Source organism: Camelus ferus, chromosome 14 (genome assembly GCF_009834535.1).
Source record: "Camelus ferus isolate YT-003-E chromosome 14, BCGSAC_Cfer_1.0, whole genome shotgun sequence".
In the NCBI taxonomy this organism is placed as follows: domain Eukaryota; kingdom Metazoa; phylum Chordata; class Mammalia; order Artiodactyla; family Camelidae; genus Camelus; species Camelus ferus.
This window is the reverse complement of record NC_045709.1, coordinates 33,797,565-33,818,215: the sequence shown is the minus strand read 5'-3', so window position 1 is coordinate 33,818,215 and position 20,651 is coordinate 33,797,565. Positions and strand designations below refer to the sequence as shown.

Below are 20,651 nucleotides of genomic sequence, written 5' to 3'. Positions count from 1 at the left end.
TGGGATTTGTAGGTACTACTGTATATAAAATAGATAAACAACAAGGTCCTACTGTATAGCACAGGGAACTATATTCAATACCTTGTAATGGCCTATAATGAAAAATAATATGAAAAGGAATATATGTGTATAAATGAATCATTATGCTGTACACCAGAAATTAACACAACTTTGTAAATTGGGTGTACTTCAACTTAAAAATTGCTGTAAGTTATTTAAAAATACTTTTAAAATCATATGTAACTTTAACTTTTCTTTTAGAAATATCGCTAAAACTTTAAGTTTATTTAACTTGGGACAATTCACTAGCCCAGAAATCATTGTGTACTGAAATGTATTGCATGCAAATTATTTATAACTGTGTGTGTGCATTTCTTTAAAAGGATTAGTCTGGACAATTTTAGAGTAGGAAGAAAACCTTATTAAATAATTTCCCAGTAGAATACTTCCAGTTTATACATATGGAAATCAGGACCTGTAGAGTTTGATTTGCTTAGCATCAAATAGTGGTCAGTAGTGGCAGTTTGGCTTAGAATTTAGATCTCTAGCCCTACACAGAATAGAACTACTTGTTCAATTTTGTGGCCTCAGCTGCTTCAAAATTTGGTGGTTTTCAAACTTAACAGTGCACTCAAGTAGCATAATCTGCTTGGTCTGGGACTCTTTGGATAGTATCTGCTCTGAGTTATTGAAAATATTATTTTAATGCTATGCCCCAACCCCAAAGAGATGGCATATAAATTATATCAAATTTCCGTTTGACAAACTATTCATAACATTTAGATTTCCCTGAATTTAGAAAATAAATTATCAAGTAAATTGTAAACAGTTTTGTCTACTTTTTTTTGGTATGCTGAAATATCATTTGAAGATTATCTTTTGGCAAGAGAATTCAGTTCAATTATGAATTATTGAACCTAGTCAATTGATGCCTTAACAAAATGATTATAGGGCCAGATCTTCATCTGGTAGATGAGTTCAGTAGCAGCCTGGTTGTAAATGAACATATGTATCATATTTAATACTACTGTAGGAAGTAATGTTTATTAGGATCATGCCCAATGTTAGCTGTGGAAAAACTGAGTCTTTCCTGGTCCCAAAGTGAGAGTAACAGTTTCTTTTCTTTTCTTTTTTTTTGAATGTAACAATTTCTTACATGTTTTTTCTCTTTTTAGACTTTTGATAAAATTCTTGTTGCTAATAGAGGAGAAATTGCATGCAGAGTGAGTCGAATTTTAATCTTATTTTCCATTTTACTTTGTGAGTTTTATTATTTTTAAACCTCTTTAAATATGAATTACTCTTAATAGGTATCATTAATGTATTTTAATGTAGGTAATTAAAACTTGCAAGAAGATGGGCATTAAGACGGTTGCCATCCACAGTGATGTTGATGCTAGTTCTGTAAGTATATTTGCTTTATTTGAATCAGTACCTTATTTTGGGTCAAACAGAAAAAAAGTGAAAGATGTTGGTTTTTTTCCTTGGCCTGAAAAGTTACACAATTAAAAAAAAACTAATTGCTCACTCTTATATTAAGCAAAATGGGAGCATCTTAGTATCTTCAGTGTATGTCTTAAGTATTTTATTTTCAAGGTTTTAAAAGCCTAGCATAGAATAAAAATTCGGTAGACTGATTCTGGTCACCAAGGACATTTAGACAAAGCATGAGAAACTTAGATTCAAAGATTAATGAAATGTTTATGCGATGCTGCCTTATGAGAGCACATTTCCTCACAGCATAATGCCAGTGTCACTAAGGGGATGCTAAAATTGTTTAACCTTCCTAAATGCTTTACCAAGTTCAGCTGAAATTTGGTAAAGGAAAGATAGGCTAATACTAATTGGACATGAACAAAAGAGGGTATAGCATAAAGCAGTGAATGATATATAATTTTATGGGGAGTTTTTAAGCACAGCAGACATTTTTAAGCAGTAATAAACTATGAATGAGTGAATGAATCCTATAGGAAAAGTATGTAAATTATTGGGACTTTATGGAATGAAATATAAGTAGTCATACTTTAATATGTTACTGTTTTTCATTCTTTCATGCTACTTTTGATAAGAAAACCTATTGGTAATGTCACCTTTTATCATATAATAGTTCAATGTAAAGAATTTTCAATTTTTGTGGTTTTAAAATTTTATCTAGAAATTTGTTGTTCATTTTGTCTTACTGTGACTCTTTCTTTTTTAAAAAACAAAATGGAAACAATTGCAAGCTATTCTAATTTCCCCCAAATAAAGGTTAAGTATCTTATCTAGTTTATATGACAGGATTTAAAATATTTAGCATTTAAAATATTTCTTTTTTACTTAAAAGCAATTAAATCAAGCAAATAAAGAAAACTTGTTTTGCGTATATACTTTTTTATTTTTTTGAGTATTGGTTTCTGGCTTCTTACTAATAATCTGTTTCAACTGTGATATCTCAGTAGTTTATATTCCTCACAAAATATTCATGAAATAGTGAAAAAACTATATTTTAATGTCTTTTTTTGATTGGTAAGCTAAGACATTTATCAACAGCAAAATCCTCCAGAAGTAAATTTGTGTCTCCATCAAGCTGGTAGTAGATTTAAACATCACTTTTCTCATTTTGTGTTTAATTTTGGTGTATTAGCTCAGGCCGTGTTTTCATTCATAGATAAATTGAGGGAGAAAAATGTTTGAATTATGGAAAATCACTGTTTTTATTTCAAATCTGGCAGTAACCTTTTCACTTACCTTTTTGTGAGTGTTCTCTATGCTGTGTTCTCATGGAGTTGACTGTTGGCGTGGATATTCCAGAATTACTTACATCTCAATTTTTTCCTTTTTACTTATATTTCAATGTTGGTATTATAGAATAATCTACTTCTGTAAGTTGCCCCGATAGCATGACAAACTTTTCTTATTTTTACATTTCTAGCTTTGTATTTTGATCTAGAGGTAGACCGTCACTTTCCAGACTTTGGCAAAACTGGTTTCAGAAGAGTTGGTCTGAGTTTTAAGTCTTTGTCATTTATCCTTCCTAAAGCAGAGATGATAGCTGTTATATTTTAAAGACTTTTAGCCCCCTTTGGCTGAAAGTAAAAGTGAGTATACCAGAGATGATAATATATAATTTAGAATAAGATTTGCCAGGCCCTACAATGGGAAGCAATTTGTGCTCAGAATTTCCTCTTAATATGACTTCCATTAAATCCATTTCTAGCAAGATTCTGTAAGTAAAAGCAGGGTAATAATAATGGTTAGAATGTTCAAAATTTGATTTAAGCTTTAGCAGTAGCGTCAGATGTATTTGGTTTTTGTTTCAGCCTCAAGAAAGACAAAAAAGTGAATTCCTCTAACAGCACATTTTGTTTCTTTAACATGTGATCACAAAAGTTACTGTCCTATCTAATCAGCTTTACAGTCTTGGTATTATGAACAAGGCATGCTATTTAGGTGTATTGTAAATGTTTCAGTATTTATTTTTAAGAGGAAAAGCACTTTAAATACAACTTGGAGTAAAATACCTAATGTGCTTCCTATGTTAATGCCATAAATTGAAATGTAAATATTAAAGCAGGAAGACTGCAACTGTTGATTGTGCAAACTATTAATTTTATGTTAAAAACAACTAATTTTTAAATAGTAAAGTAGGGGGAAAGGCTAACAGTTACTATAGCTATTAAATGATAAGTCACACAAAGAAAGGAAGCAAACTAACTTGTAAACAATTAATGTTGAATAAGAAAAAGCTGGCTTTTAAAGGTGCTTATGCAGTTTTCTTCCATTGGTCCTCTCTATTAAAATGGTGCATTTGTTCCCTCTTTTTAAATTTAAATATAGTAGATTTACAAAGTGTTAGTTTCAGGTGTACAGCACAGTGATTCAGTTATATATATAATATATATATTCATATTCTCTTTCAGATTATTTTCCATTATAGATTATTACAAGATATTAGCTGTAGTTCTCTGTGCTATGCAGTAGGTCTTTGTTGTATATTTTATATATCATAGTGTGTATCTGTTGATCCCAAACTCCTAATTCATCCTTCCTACCCCGACCTCTTCCCCCTTTTCCCTTTGGTCACTGTAAGTTTTCTCTGTCTGTGAGTCTGTTTCTGTTCTGTAAGTGCATTTGTCTCACTTTTTTAGATTCCATATAAAAGTGGTATCATATGTCTTTGACTTACTTTACTATGATTATCTCTAGGTCCGTCCATATTACTGCAAATGGCGTTATTTCATTCTCTTTTATAGATTGAGTAATATTCCTCATTTAAAAAAATTTTGGAGGGGTAAATCTTTGAATCCACATGAATATTTTGTCCTACCATAACCTCTTATTTAATATTTTTGCATTCACTGATGAAAATTGCCTGACGCAATAATTACTTTGGTTGTGTTTGTCATCTTTGCTGTCTGTTGAGGAATCTGTTGGGTCTACTCCTCCTTTTTGAATCTGCCTGTGTTGTGTTTTGATTTGTTTTGTTTCTTATGTATTAGAGTCCTTTCATGTCTTATCTTCAGCATACTTATTTTAAAGGTTCTATCATTTTGTTATATTACTTCAAGTTCCTATGTATTTACTTCTATTTCTGCCTCTTCCTGGCAATAGATTGTTTCTTCCTGTTGGTAGCTTTTGGCTTATGACCTCATATTTGGTATTTTATTGTTGAACTCTGCATGGTTTGGGTAGTAGATTTAGCTCTGTTGAGTATTTGCTATATTCTACCAGGCTGTCCCGGGTATCTCTGATCTGGGACTAATTTTTATATTAGTAGCATGATGGTTGTTGAATTTTGAGGATGGAGGAGAAAACAAGACGAAACTACACACATACACACAAACACACCCCTCTTTCCCTCTGTTAAAGCGGCCCATGATTTCTCATTTCCGGAGGAGACTTTTTCCTTTATATTAAACCACAACTGATAATAAGTATTTGTCTTCTCCCTGCTGAGTAGATTAGTGCTCCCTCCCCGCCCCTTCACTGAGGACGTAATCTTTGAGCAGCGTGGCTTTATGTGGGGAGTTTTCCTTCTGATCTTAAGCTCATACATAGTTCCTTTCTCTGAGAGTAAAAACTCAGTTCTCTGGTTATTCAGATCCCCAAGAATAGTGGTATGAGCTCTAGTGGATACTGTCTGGCTTTTGGCTTCCTCTTTGTTTTTCATCCTTAGGGATTACTGGTAGTTGCTTGTAAGCCAAATTGTTCATTTAGAGGAAGTTTGTTATATGTAATCTAGGATTTTAGGTGCTTCTAGGGAGGGTTTGCAGGTTATCTGTCTTGTTTGTTTATTGTTAGATTGTTTTAAAATAGTATGATATCTTCTTCTCTGTTGAGATAGATATGATATCTTCTCTCTTGCTTTCTTTGAGAAGAAAGACTGATTAAGAGCAGTCTGAAAGTCAGACTTTACCCAGGAAAACAGTTCACATGTATTGATGAGGTTAGTGCCACTGCATCCAGAGGGTGAGGCCAGCCAGAGTCAACAAGCAGTGCAAAGTACTCCAGTGGGAAATGGTCAGGGCAAGAGAGAGCAAAATAGGAATTAAGCCTCTTATCAAGTCATGAATTATCTTTTTTTGTGTCATTCTTCAGGCTTTTATTATTCCTGGGAAAGATTTGTGGAGAATGGTTTGTGAGGGGAAGACAGTCCTAGTAGAAAACTGTATCCTGCTGGGATTTTGATAGGGATTGTGTTGTATCTGTAGTTAGATTCGAAAAGTATCTGTATCTCAACATTTCTAAGTCTTCCTGTACATAAGCATAGATATTCCATTTGATGTTGTTCTACTTACGTAGTTCAACACGTTTTGTAGTTCTCAGAGTAGAAGTTTTGCACTTACTTTGTTATATTCCTAAGTAGTAGTATTTTTGATGCTATTAGAATTGTGATTTCTTAATTTTAATTTTATTGTTTGATGCAGGTGCACAGAAATACAGTTGATTTTTGTAGAGTGATTTTTGTGTCCCACAACCCTGCTGAACTTGTTTATTAGTTCTAATAGTTTTTAAAAATAAATTCCTTGGCATTCTCTCTAGAAGATCACGTCATGTATTAAGTATAGTTTTACTTCTTTTCTATCTGGATGCTTTTTGTATCATATTCTTGTCTAATTTCCCAGGCTTTAACTTTCAGAACGATATTGAATAGAAGTGGTGAGAGCAGGCATCCTTTTTTGTTCCTCAATTTAGGGGAAAATATTCAGTATTCCAGAATTAAGCTTGATTTAGGCTCTGGAATTTAAAAAAAAATTCTGATTATTAGGATGATGAGGTGCCCTGCTGTTCCTAGTTTGTTGAGTGTTTTTATCATGATTGGGTGTTGGATTTTAAAAAAGATATCTTTATATTTACTGAGATGTTAATTTGGTTTTTGTCTTTTATTCCATTGATATGGTGTATTACGTTAATTTTTGGATGTTAAACTAGCCTTTGCATTCCTGAGATAAGTCACACTTGGTCATGGTATTTAGTCCTTTGTTATGTTGCTGGACTCAATTTGCAGGTGTTTTGTACATAATTTTTCATCCATATTTATAAGAAATATTGGTCTGTAGTTTTCTTTTCATCTGATGTCTTTGTTTTTGGTATCAAAGTGATCCTGGGCTCATACTGTAAGTTGGGAAATCTTCCCTCATCTTCTATTGTTTTGAAAGAGTTTGTGAAGAATTGGTATTAATTATTCCTTAAATGTTTAGTAGCATTCACCAGTGAAGCCGTCTGGATCTGGGCTTTTCTCTGTGGGTAGTTTTTTGATTATTAATTCTTATTATAGCTTTAATCAGATTTTGTATTCTTGAGTTACTGTCTATAGTGTGTGTATTTCTAGGAATTTGTCCATTTCATCTTAAGTTATCTAGTTTATTGTTCTATGCTTGTTTATAGTATTTCCTTAGCAGTTTTATTTCTGTAATGGCAGTAGTGATATCTCTTTCATTCCTGGTTTTAGTTTTTGAGTTTTTACTTGTTTTTCTTGGTCATTTTAGCTAAAAGTTTTCAGTTTCATTGACCTTTTCAAAAAATCAACTTTTGGTCTTACTGATTATTCTCTTTTTAAATTCTCTACTTCGTTTATGTTTATTCTAGTCTTTATATTCTGCTTGTTCTGGGTTTAGTTTGCTCTTTTAAAAATTAGTTTCTTAAGGTGTAAGATTAGGTTGTTGATTTGCATTCTTTTTACTAAAAGTGTTTAGCTCTACATTTTTCTCTGTTATAGCTGCATCCCATGTTTTGGCATATTGTATTTTTATTTTCATTTCTGAAAGTATTTTCTGGCTTCCCATGTGATTTCTTCTTTACTGGCTTGTTATTTAGAAGCATGTTGTTTAATTCCACATATTTATGAGTTCTCCAAGTTTCTATTACTGATTTCTAAATTCCTTCTATTTTGGTCAGAGAACATGTTTTGGTCAGAGAACATGTTTTCCATTATTTCTATCCTTTTACATTTCTTGTTGTTTGTTTTATGGACTAATGTGTGATCTATCCTGAAGAATGTTCCCTGTGGACTTAAGAAGAATGTATATTTGCTGTTGTTGGGTGGAGTGTTTTATGGATGTCTTTTAGGACTGTTGGTTTATAGGGATATTTAAGTCACCAGTTTCCTGGCAGGTATTCTGTTTGTTTTATCTATTATTGAAAGTGGGCTTTAACATGCTTTTAAAAGCTTTTAAAAATGTTAAGTAGTTATTTGTTTTGCTCAGTTTACAAAATTGGTGACAATTAATTATGTGTAGGCCTGCAACTCTGTGCATGAAAGAGCCTGAATAAGTTAAGAAATCATTGACTAAGGGACTATAAGTTATTATATAAAGAATGGAGTAGACTGTCCAGGCCTAGAGATTCTCACAAGAACTCTTTGCAATTTTTAGGCAGCAAGAAATTTTGACACTATTTAAACTGCTCTAGACTTAGAGAAAGAAAAATAGATTTTATTTCTTTTTTAAAGCCAGCATAATAATTCAGAAATCAAAACCTGCACAAAGACAGTAAGCAAAAATTATAATGGCTGTTATATATTGATAGAAGAATCTTAAGTAACAGGAAACAAAATAAAATTTATTTACATAATATACTGCAGCCATGCAGAATGTATTCATGACATTTCAGTGTGGTTCAGTATAAGACATTATGAATTTAATGGAGTATACTAATAGGTTAGTGGAAGAAAACTATATGATCATCTTGTTGGAAGCCTAAATGTCATATAAAAGAAATTCACTGTCTTCTCCTTATAAAATCCTTAGTAAAACAGGATTAGATGAATACTGCCTTCCTGTAATAAAAAGGATATACCTCGTAGGAAGCATTCTCATGAAAGTCAGGATGGAGACTGATACATTTACCATCACTAGTATGTAATAGCATTCTTGAAGTGCTTGATTATGCAGTTAGGCAAGAGTTATAAAATGGTTGACAGAAAAGGCAGAAATAATAAGATTGTATTGAGTTTCTAGTTACACAGGCAACCGAGTAACTCATTAGAAACAATAAGAAAAGTCTATGGTAGGTAAAAAATAAATATAAAGAAATATGTAACTTTCCTGAATATTGATAAGGTAGGAAATAAATCTTAAAAAAAAATTTAACTTCATGGAGGTAGTGGAAAGAAAACACTTTTTATGATTATGAATTTAAAATGAATTTGTAGGATTTATATGAGGACTTCTTGTTATATAGGGAAATAATATTGTGAATACTAGTTATGTCTAAATTAATCTACATTTTCTATTAAATCATAATAAGTATAACAGTGTAATTTTGGGTGGAAGTGACAAAGGAATAAATATCCAAGAATGACTTGGAAAATTCTGAGGAAAATTGAAGAGGGGACTATATTAAAAGATATTAAAATGTATTGTAATATCTAATAAAGTGAGAATAATTCGGACCATTCCATAAAATTTTGGAGCTAGAAGAGACAGGTCTCTGGAATAAATTCATTAGATTTTAGGCAGAGGACTGATGTGGGAGATTTTCTTAATTGGTTTAAGAGGACCTTATAATATCATATTGACTTAGAAGGTGGGAGAGGTGGATTCTAGGGTTGTATGCCACCAGTGTACTGTGAATTTGGGTAGTCCTAGAGAAGTTAAGAAATATGAGGAATGAGAAATATTTGATGGTTTTCATGACTAGGACTTTTTAACTGGGAAGATGGGTCTTCATTAGTTTGGTGAATAGTAGGAACAGAATTTGAGAATTATGAGATTGTTGTATTTGTACTTTTCAAAATGCATGTTTGAGAACTTTATTTACTTTTACAGTAACTTACTTTATGTACATATGTGTGTTCTTAAGTAAAAAGTCTAGTATTTTTCATAAGAAATGGCAAAATATTGTTATATTTGTTTTAGACCGCTAAAGCTAGGATTTTGATTTAAAAAAAAAGAAGGAATTAAATGAGTCTGTACTTCAGCCTTTGACTATATTTCCTATCTAGACTCCTAAAATCTAACTTATCAACATTTTGTTGCTTTGTCTGTGTACAGTAATATTAGATTTAAATGAGAAATACCTGATATTTACTGCATTAACACTAACACCTAAGATGAGGAAAGTAGTCATTATGACTCACATCTTGGCCAGGCAGCCTGCTGTTTAAAGTATGATTCCTGGTGAGTACTGTAGTTCTTACTCTTAGGATTCAGTAATGAGATTGAGTGGAGTTTCCTGTGAAAACACTCTGGGATGATTGGCAGTAAGGTGGGGAGAATCATCCTTTAGTATGCCTACCCTTGATAATATTTCCCTGCTGTCTGGGGAGGTACTGAGGACAAATAGGACTTCGTGATGTCTATGTAATTAGTGTATGTTGGTTCCAGCTGAACAAACTGGAGGGTAATGATCAGGTAAATGGAGATGGAATACATTAATGTAGGCTAAGGTATAAAAGACCTTAGGGAAAACCTTATAAAAATTTCATGGAGTTGTTAGAATATCTTTATTTTGTATCTTTAAAAATATATCTTTATATTTATCTATTTATAGATTTGTTAGAATATCTTCAGTTTTATCCTAGCTGTACATAGAGTTGAAGGGTAAAAACCTCAAGCATTTACTTTTTCACATTTCCATGATTTCAGGATATTTTCCAACCTCTCTCTATTTGGAAAGGAGTTAAAATTCTTAATTTTTAAAAAATTATTTTACAAAATCTGTTAATGGGCTTATTTAGAGCTAATGTAATTATTAATCCTCAAATAGGAATAAATGACTAGAATCAGGTTTGTAAAACTTTTGGGGGGTGATAACTGACAAATCAGGTGACCTTTATTTATATATATGTGTGTAGTTGAGATGGTATATTTAAATTACATTTTCTTAAATTGTTTTTACTAGTACAGAATATTTTAAGATGATGGTCATCATTGGTCTCTGTTTCCCAGTTGTTCTTAATTAGGTTAGAACTCTTCCTAGTCTTTTAGACTGCTGTAGAAAATCTATAGGATCCTTAATTCATTCTTGCAAAAAATACTTAAAGTTGTCATTGTTAAGATGAAGTTTTCTTAGCAGCAACATAAAGTTCCATGGCAAAGCCTCTGACAGCGACTATAATACTGCATTTAATGGGAAGGAAGAAATTGGTTTCATTAATGTGATTATAGACATTGGAGTTCTGGTAATTAGGTAATTAAAGGATTTTTAAATGGCATTCTTGCTTTAAAACTTGATCACTTTTCTCATAAAACTTAGCTTTCAGTAAGCTTTTAGGATTAAGAATATGATGTATCTACCTATGCATATTTAAAACACTATAGTTTGAGTGAAGAACAAATTAATCAGGAGAAGAAAGCATTTAAGATGTTAGACATTTCCTTTTTTCATTTTGCTTTTATTATCTTTGGAAAAAACATTTTTCAGAAACATTACACTGTATCAGTTTAAAATGTTCTGATTGTCTTTGGTTTGGCTAAATTACTTTCTCTACAGTTTTGTGCAAAATGGAATGGGATAGGATTCCTGGTAGGAATTTGTTCACATTAATATGGCTCGTCAGGGACATTATATTTAATTGGAGATCCTGCAGAATAGTAGCAGGAGGCTGAAGAGAATTATTTAGCATTAGCAATGGCTCGTCTGGGAGTTGTGCACTAATCAAGGAACTTGAGTGTTAGCAGTGGAGATGATGGGAATTATGACGATTATGACATGTGAGCGTGTCTGTGCGAACTGGACAGGCAATGAGTTAATCAAGAAGTATATTAAATGGCTCCCATGCTGATTCATTATTATCTACCATAGTGCCTGTCAGGTTGTGTATTTAAAAAATACAATTATTGCTGAATTCAGTATGTATAAATTCAGCTGTCATTCTTTGCTTTTCAGTAAAATAACCTCAAATTACCTGATACTACATAATACAAATAGAAGAATGTATCAACACTGCTGACTTTGTGATTTGTGTATTAAAATACAGTATTGTATTTTTTTAAAAAACATTTTAAAGTGAACCTTTAATTTCAGGTTTATTTAAAAATTTGTTTGCTTTGCCATTTTGTGTATTTGTTGTAAATACTCTTTGGCTTATTTTCTACTATATAAAGATTTGGGTTCAAAACCAAATTTTGGATATCTATTTTTCAAGATGAAAAATAATTTCATTTCAGAAATGCATTAGTATTTAACACATGAAACTAATCATTAGACACCAGACAAATCAAAGCATTAATCTTTTCCACCATCAAAATGCTCCAAAATCAGGGTGTGGGCTTGGTGGTGGTAGAAATCTCCTTTGCTCTAGTGGGTGGTCTTTTGTGCCAGGTGGACCCATTCTGTGCCCAGCATAGTTAGAGCCATCTGTCATGAAACTATCAGTTGGAAATGCTAGAAAGTACATATTTTGGGGGAAATGGAACTAATAAATTGACTTCCTTGTAGAAAATGAATTGAAATGCAGTATTAATCCATGAGCAAACTGGACTGTATCTATAGACAAACTTGTAGAGTTACTGTACAGATGAACATACACAGTTTCTTTTTTTATTATTATAAGCACTGCCAAATTTAATAAAACTCTACCAAACTGTGACCTTTATGTATTAACTTAATTAAAGCAATTATGGGTACTACTCAAAGTGTTAACCTGTGGGTGGCTGTTACGGAAATCCATTATCTATGGAGTCAGAATTAGTGGTCAGCTGCATCAGAAATAAAACTTGCAACCAAGACCCTCCCTTGGGTGCTGTGTGCTCAGCAGGTTAAATTGTCAAAACCCTTCAAAGCTTCTTAAAAGTCTGATAGTTTAAGCCCTGTGGAGTTAAAGGTAAACCAATCATTCCAGTAAGGAAGGGCTGTGACTATTCAGCAGCAAGGCAAAAATTACATTCGAACAGGAAAAAAAGGATTTATGTCAGTATCTTTATGTGTGAATTATTTTATTCATATGTATTTTTGTGTACTTGCTATTTAACTTTAATAAAAACATTCCAACTTTTAATCTGTGGCAAGCGACTTGTGAAAATTTTCCTTCTGGAAATGGAAAATGGTGTCCCCAAGACCTCAGTTTTTGCTAGTATGACTTTTATCCTTTTACTGATACTAAATTTTTAATTTAAGAACAAAACACAGTGAAATATTATGTTTATATTTTCTGTTTTTATGTATTTAAAAATTTCTGGTGAATTTAAACAGCAGCGTTTGAAAAAGAACGTTATGTATTTCAATGTAATTAGTACCTGATGGTATGAAAAAAATATCTAATCATGGATTTATTCCTCTCTAAACATCTATTTAAGGTTTAAACATTCTATAGTCTTACTGAAAAAAAGCATACATTATACAAAAGATTTGAAAATACAGCTTACCTTTATAAATAGAGTATTTTTGACATTGCAGTGTTGATGACTTTTTTCTGTTACAAACTCACTCATTTAAGACCTCTTAGTGGATAGAAAGGTATGATCATTCTAAGAAGTGCTGGTAACTGTCACTTAATGAATATCTACAGTATACTAGAGAACCAGAGTGATTATGTAAGGGATGTATCATTGTCATTTTAAGATGAGAAAATTGGGGCTTCAGGATATAAAATAGGTTGTCAGAGATCATTTAGTTAGTAAGCAGTTGGAGCTGAGATTCTAATATGTGTGGTTCCCTAAGATGTACCCTTCCCATTGTAGCATATTGCTTCCCACTCTAGGTATATGAAATCTTTCCTCCCCCAAGGAAAGTCAGGTTTACTACTTTGAAGACTGTCTGTTTATTAGTGCCTGTTGTGGGCCAGATGCTATGCTAGTCTCTGGAATTAGAACAGTGATCAGGAGAGACATGATTTCTGCTCTCATGACATTTATAGTCTGGTGGTAGAGACAGATATAAAATGAGAAAACATACAAACAAGTAATTACATATCAATATCATGATAAATGTTATGAAGGAAACAAACCAGTTGCTGAGAGAGAATAATGGTGATAAGGGCAATTCTTTCTAAGGGGGTAAAATGTAAGGTGAAACCTGATGAGAGTCAGCTATCTGTTAGGCAGTCAGCTAGGCAGATGGGACAGCATGTGCAAAGGTCCTGCACCAATCCAGTAGATTGGTTCCTAATCTGTGAGTCGGCACTGCTCAGCTTGTTTAGGCATTCATTTGCTAGTATCTCTAGCAATAGCTCGTGCTTTGACCCTACGTGGCACAACTTCTTTTGCTACTTGATGCTCCATTTTTTTTAGCTGTTAAAACAGCAACTGCCAATTTGGAGTAGCAAAAGGAGGAGTCCAGAAGGCATCTTCAGGAAGATAGAAGGCTGTCTGAAGAAGGAAGATGGCAGTAGTAAATTTATATCTGATATATTTATCTTAGTTGAAGCCTATCCTAAGAACGAGAGGCTCCAATTCAGATAAATGCATCAGATACAAATCTGTTATTGCCATTTCAGTCATTCATCCATTCAGTATGTTTATTGCAAATGTGGGAGAATAAGTCTAGGTAAATCTGATAAAAATAGTATTTTTAAATGTCTTATTTTATAAACAACTGTTTAGTGCTTTTCAAGTCTACCTGTGAATTAATGATACATTAGTTTAATTTCCAGGTCTATAATGTATTCCCCAAAGGAGTATTAGATATTGTAGTAAAAGGGAGTTGATAATTAAATATAGTAAAGTGACTTCAGTAAACTGTTCCAATTAAGTATTATAGATCCCTAGGTTATAGTGGTGAAATCCAGCTGAGATGCTCCATGTAGAGAACAGCTTCAAAACTACACAAGCCTATTTGCAAAGGGTTTCATGTAATTTTTCCTCTTGATAAGAAATGTTCCCAAATATAATTAATTTTTTTCTAAAAGCTTTTTTAAAAGAGGAGTTTTAGGTTCACAGCAAAATTGAGAAGAAAGTGCAGAGATTGTCCATAAACCTCCTGCATCCACATGTGTGTGGCCTCCCCATTATCAACAGCCACCATTAGAATGACGCGTATGTTACAAGTGATGAACATACATTGACATATCATAATTACCCAAAGTCTGTAGTTTACATTAGGGTTCAGTCTTAGTGTTGTATATGTAGGTTTGGGCAAATGTATAATGACATGTATCCAGTATTATAGTACCATACAGAGTATTTTCACTGCCCTAAAAATCCTCTGTGCTCTGATTATTCACCCCTTCCCATCCCTCCAACCCCTGACAACCACTGGTCTTTCTACTATCTCCATTGTTTTACCTTTTCCAGGATGTCATATAATTGGAATTGCACAGGATGTAGCTTTTTCAGATTGGCTTCTTTCACTTAGTAGTATGCATTTAAGGTTTCTCTGTGTCTTTTCATAGCTTGATAGCTCATTTCTTTTTAGTGCTGAATAATAATTCCATTGTTTTTGATTACTACAGTTTATTCATTCACCTACTGAAGGACATCTCCTCTGTTTTTGGCAGTTATGAATAAAGCTGTTATAAACATCTTTGTGTAGGTTTCTATGTGGATGTGGGAGTGTGATTGCTGGATCATATGGTGATAGCATGTTTAGTTTTATAACAAATCACCAAACTGTTTTCCAGAGTGGCTGTACCATTTTGCATTCCCAACCGCAATTAATGAGGGTTTTTGTTGTTCCACATCCTTGTCAGCATTTGATATTGCCAGTGTTCTGGATTTTGGTCATTCTGATAGATGTGGAGTGGTATCTTGTTTTAATTAGCATTTTCCTGATATATGATGTGGAGCATCTTTCCTTATGCTTACTTGCCTTCTGTGTATCTACTTTGGTGAGGTGTCTATTAAGGTCTTAGGCTCATTTTTTGACTGAGTTGTTTACTTATTAGTGAGTTTAGATTTCTTTGTATATTTTAGATAATAGTTCTTTATCAGGTGTGTCTTTTGTATATATTTTCATTCACTCTGTGGCTAGTCTTGTAATTATCTTGACATTGTCTTTTGCAGAGAGGTTGTTAATTTTAATGAAGTCTAGCTTATTAATTCTTTCATGGACTGTGCCTTTGGTGTCGTTTATTTAAAAAGTCATTGCCATACCCAAGGTCATCTAGGTTTTCTTTTTTGTTATCTTCTAGGAATTTTATGGTTTTGTGTTTTATGTTTAGGTCTGTGTACCATTTTGAGCTAATTTTTGTAAAGGATGTAAGATCTGCGTCTAGTTTTTTTTTTTTTTTTTGGCATGTGGATGTTCAGCTATTCCAGCACCATTTGTTGAAAAGTCAGTCTTTGCTCTGTTGTTTGCCTTTTCTCTTTTGTCAAAGCTCAGTTGACCCTATGGAGATCTATTTCTGGGCCCTCAATTCTATTCCATTGACCAATTGTCTATTCTTTTGCCATTACCTCACTGCCTTGCTTACTATAGCTTTATGGTAAGTCTCGATGTCAAGTAGTAGTAATACTCCATCTTTGTTCTTTTCCTTCAATATTGTGTTGGCTATTGTGGGTTTTTTGCCTCTCATGTAAACTTTATAACAAGTTAGTCGATATTCACAAAATTACTTGGTGGAATTTTGGTTGCGTTGAATTTATAGATTAAGTTGGGAAGAACTGACATCTTGACAATGTTGAATCTTTCTATTCGTGGAGATAGAATCTCTCTCCATTTATTTAGTAGTTCTTTGATTTCATCAGAGTTTTGTAGTTTTCCTCATATAGATCTTATGTGTATTTTGTTATATCCCTAAGTATTTCTTTTTTGGGGATGCTAATGTAAATGGTATTGTGTTTTAAATTTCAAATTCCTCTTGTTGGTTTATAAGAAAACAATTGCTTTTTCTATATTAGTCTTGTATCCTGCAATCTTGCTATTAGATCCAGGAGTAGTTGTTATTGTATTGATTCTTTTGGATTTTCTATATAGTTGATTATGTCATCTGTCAACAAAGATAGTTTGTATCTTCCTTCCCAATCTATATTCTTCCTTCCTTCCTTCCTTCCTTTTTCTTTTTCTTTTTCTTTTTCTTTTTCTTTTTCTTTTTCCTTTTCTTTTTCCTTTTCTTTTTCCTTTTCTTTTTCCTTTTCTTTTTCCTTTTCTTTCTTTCTTTCTTTCTTTCTTTCTTTCTTTCTTTCTTTCTTTCTTTCTTTCTTTCTTTCTTTCTTTCTTTCTTTCTTTCTTTCTTTCTTCCTTCCTTCCTTCCTTCCTTCCTTCCTTCCTTCCTTCCTTCCTTCCTTTCTTTCTTTCTTCCTTTCCTTTCCTTTCCTTTCTTTTCTTTCTTTCTTCCCTTCATTCTTTCTCTCTTTCTCTTTCTTTCTCTCTTTTTCTCTTTCTCTCTTTCCTTCTTTTGTCTTATTGCATTGGCTGGAACTTCCAGCATGATGTTGAAAAGCAGTAGTAAGAGGGGACATCCTTGCCTGGTTCCTGATCTTAATGGGAACGTTTCGAGGTTTTCATCAGTAAATATGATGATAACTATAGGGATTTTTGTAGTCTTTTTTTTTTTTAAATCAATTTGAGAAAGTCCCCTCTATTTCTAGTTGACTGAGAGTTTTTATTGTGAATGGGTGTTGGATTTTGTCAAATGCTTTTTCTTCTTCTATTGATATGATCATGTGGTTTTCCCCTGTTGATATTATGTATTATATTAATTGATTTTTGAATGTTGAACCAGCCTTGAATATCTAGGATAAATCCCACTTGGTTGTGATGTATAATTTTTTTTTTTTTGATACACATTGTTGGATTCAATTTGCTAGCATTTTGTTGAGGACTTTTTCATCTATGTTCATGAGAGATAATGGTCTATAATGTCTTGTAATATCTTTATCTGTTTAAGTATTAGGTCGATTCTGGCCTCATAGAATAAGCAAGGAAGTATTTCCTCTGCTCTGACCTCTAAAAGAGATTGTATAGAATGGGTGTAACTTTTTTCTTAAATGTTTGATAGAACACACCAGTGAAGCCATGTGGGCCAAATGCTTTCTGTTTTAGAAGATTATTAACTATTCAATTTCTTTCATAGATATAGGCCTACTTAGATTGTCTTTTTCTTCTGGTATGAGTTTTGGCAGTTATGTGTTTCAATATTTTGGTCCATTTCATCTAGGTTATTAAATTTATAGGCATAGAATTGTTCCCAGTATTCCTTTATTATTTTGATGTCCATGGGATCTGTTGTGGTGTCCCTCTTTCATTTTTTAGATTGGTTGCTTTCACTCAGCGTAATGCTTTTGTGATTCATCCAAGTTGTGTGAATTAATAGTTTGTTCCTTTTTAAAATTACTGAGTTGAATTGCATTTTATGGATATGCTATTTGTTTATCCATTTAACCATTGAAGGGCATTTTGGTTGTTTCAAGCTTTTGAGAATTGTGAATAGAGCTGCTATAAACATTTGTGTATAGATTTTTGTTTGAATATCGGTTTTTATTTCTCTTGAATAGATAACTAGGAGTAGGATTGCTGAGTCATATGGTAAGTATATATTTAACTTAGTTAAAACCTGGCCATAGTTTTCCAGAGTTGCCATATATATTGCATTCCTACCAGTAAAATGTCAGAGTTGTAATGGTTCTGCGGCCTTTCCAGCAGTTAGTAGTGTCAGTATTTTTAATGTTAACCATTCTAATAGATGTATAGTGTATCTCTGTGTAGTTTTAATTTATATTTCAGTAGTGGCTAAAGTGTTAACATCTTTTCATGTTCTTATTTGCCATCCTTAAATTCTTTTCAGTGAAGTCTTTGTTCAAGTTTTAGCCTCTTTTTAAATTGGGTTTTTTATTTCCCTGCTGTTGAACTTAGAGAGTTCTATATGTATTCTGGATACAAATCCTTGTTGGCTATATGCTTTGCAAACATTTTCTTCCATTTGGTAGCTTGTCTTTTTATTTTTTTGACAGGGTCTGCTCCAGATCAAAAGTTTTTAATTTTGATGAAGTCATTTTATCCACTTTTTTTCTTCTATGGATTGTGTTTTTAGTGTCATGTCTAAAAACTTTTTGTCTAATTGTAGGTCATGAGGATTTTGCTCAAAACGTTTGCAGTTTTTCTTACTATATTTAGGTATAAGATCTATTTTTTAGATAGAAGTTTTGAAGTCTTGGTTGGTATTTTGATTTGTTTTGTTTGCATATAGATGTTGAGTTGTTCCAACACCATTGGTTGAAGGGTTATCTTTTCCCTCTTTTATTGCTTTTATGCCTTTAAAAAAAAATCAAATGGTGGTTTGTATGGTTCTATTTCTGGACTCTCTTTTCTAGTCCATTGATCTTTATGTCTGTCCATTTGGCAGTACTACTTTGTTTTAATTACTGTAGCTTTATAGTCACTGTCAAAATTGGATTCCTCCAGCTTTATTCTTCATTTTTATCCTGAATTGCTTCAACTGGTCTGGTTTCTGTGCTTTCCCATATAAATTTTAGAATTTTGTCCATAGTTACTAAGAATCCTGCTGGAATTTTTATTGTAATTGTGTCAAATCTAGATCAGTTTGGGGAGAATTGACTTCTTAACTATGATGAAGATTCCTATCCATGAACATGGGAGGTCTCTTATTTTATTTAGGTCTTCTTTGATATCTTTGATCAGCATTTATAGTTTTCAGCATGAAGATCCTGTACATGTTTTGCTAGATTTTTATACCTAAGTATTTAAATTTTTGAGGTTCTTAAAATGTATTATTTAAAAAAATTTTGGTTTCCAGTGTACCTTCGTAATAGTAGATGTGTGATTAATGTTTACATGTTGACCTTGTATCTTGTGATTTTGCTAAATTCATTAGTTTTAGGAGTTTATTTTTAGTAGATCCCTTTGGATTTTTAGTTAGATGATCATGCTATCTCTGAACAGGAAGAGTTTTATTTCTTCTTTTATGATCTGTATGTCTCTTATTTCTTTTTCTTTCCTTATTGCACTGGCTAGGACCTCTACAGTATAATTTGGAGTAAGAGTGGTGATAGAGTGTGGTTTCTTTTTTTTTTTTTTTTAACATTTTTTATTGATTTATAATCATTTTACAATGTTGTGTCAAATTCCAGTGTTCAGCACAATTTTTCAGTCATTCATGGACATATACACACTCATGGTCACATTTTTTCCTCTGTGAGTTATCATAACATTTTGTGTATATTTCCCTGTGCTATACAGTATAATCTTGTTTATCTATTCTACAATTTTGAAATCCCAGTCTATCCCTTCCCACCCTCCACCCCCCTGGCAACCACAAGTCTGTATTCTCTGTCTATGAGTCTATTTCTGTCCTGTATCTACACTTTGTTTTTGTTTGTTTGTTTTTGTTTTTGTTTTTTAGATTCCACATATGAGTGATCTCATATGGTATTTTTCTTTCTCTTTCTGGCTTACCTCACTTAGAATGACATTCTCCAGGAGCATCCATGTTACTGCAAATGGCATTATGTTGTCAGTTTTTATGGCTGAGTAGTATTCCATTGTATAAATATACCACATCTTCTTTATCCAGTCACCTGTTGATGGACATTTAGGCTGTTTCCATGTTTTGGCTATTGTAAATACTGCTGCTATGAACACTGGGGTGCAGGTGTCATCCTGAAGTAGGGTTCCTTCTGGATATATGCCCAGGAGCGAAATTCCTGGGTCATATGGTAAGTCTATTCCTAGTCTTTTGAGTAATCTCCAGACTGTTTTCCACAATGGCTGCACCACACTGCATTCCCACCAGCAGTGTAGGAGGGTTCCCCTTTCTCCACAGCCTCTCCAGCATTTGTCATTTGTGGGTTTTTGAATGACGGCCATTCTGACTGGTGTGAGGTGATACCTCATTGTAGTTTTGATTTGCATTTCTCTGATAATTAGTGATATTGAGCATTTTTTCATGTGCCTTTTGATTATTTGTATGTCTTCCTTGGAGAATTGCTTGTTTAGGTCTTCTGCCTATGTTTGGATTGGGTTGTTTATTTTTTTCTTATTGAGTCGTATGAGCTGCTTATATATTCTGGAGATCAAGCCTTTGTTGGTTTTGTAGTTTCTAATCTAGTGGAAAACAGTCCTTCAGTGTTAAGTTTGCTGTTAGTTGTAGATTTTTGTAGATGCCCTTTATCAGGTAGAGGGAGATCTGTCTACTTCTGCTTAGCCAAGAGTTTTTATCATGAATCAGTCTTTTCCTGAATCAATTGATATGATCATGTGTGTTTTTTCTTTTGACTGTAGTATGATATTTTACATTGAGCGACTGATTTTTTAAAAATATTGAACTAATCTTGCATTCTCAGGATAAACTCTTCTTAACTGGTGTATTATTTTTAGAAAAAGAATAAAAA

The 20,651-nt window shown here is 32.8% G+C and overlaps 1 protein-coding gene across 5 annotated transcripts in view; it reads left to right on the top strand.

Moving 5' to 3' along the window:
* PCCA (propionyl-CoA carboxylase subunit alpha) overlaps window positions 1–20,651 on the top strand; it is a 330,985-nt gene that overhangs the window by 12,594 nt on the left and 297,740 nt on the right. For all 5 annotated transcript variants that reach the window (XR_001367552.2, XM_006195197.2, XM_032496718.1 and 2 more), the window contains 2 exons: window positions 1,176–1,223; window positions 1,336–1,404. Coding sequence is in view for 4 of the 5 variants with exons in the window: in XM_006195197.2 (XP_006195259.1) it covers window positions 1,176–1,223; window positions 1,336–1,404 (117 nt within the window). In the remaining variant the exon portion in view is untranslated. The remainder of the gene's footprint in view (window positions 1–1,175; window positions 1,224–1,335; window positions 1,405–20,651) is intronic.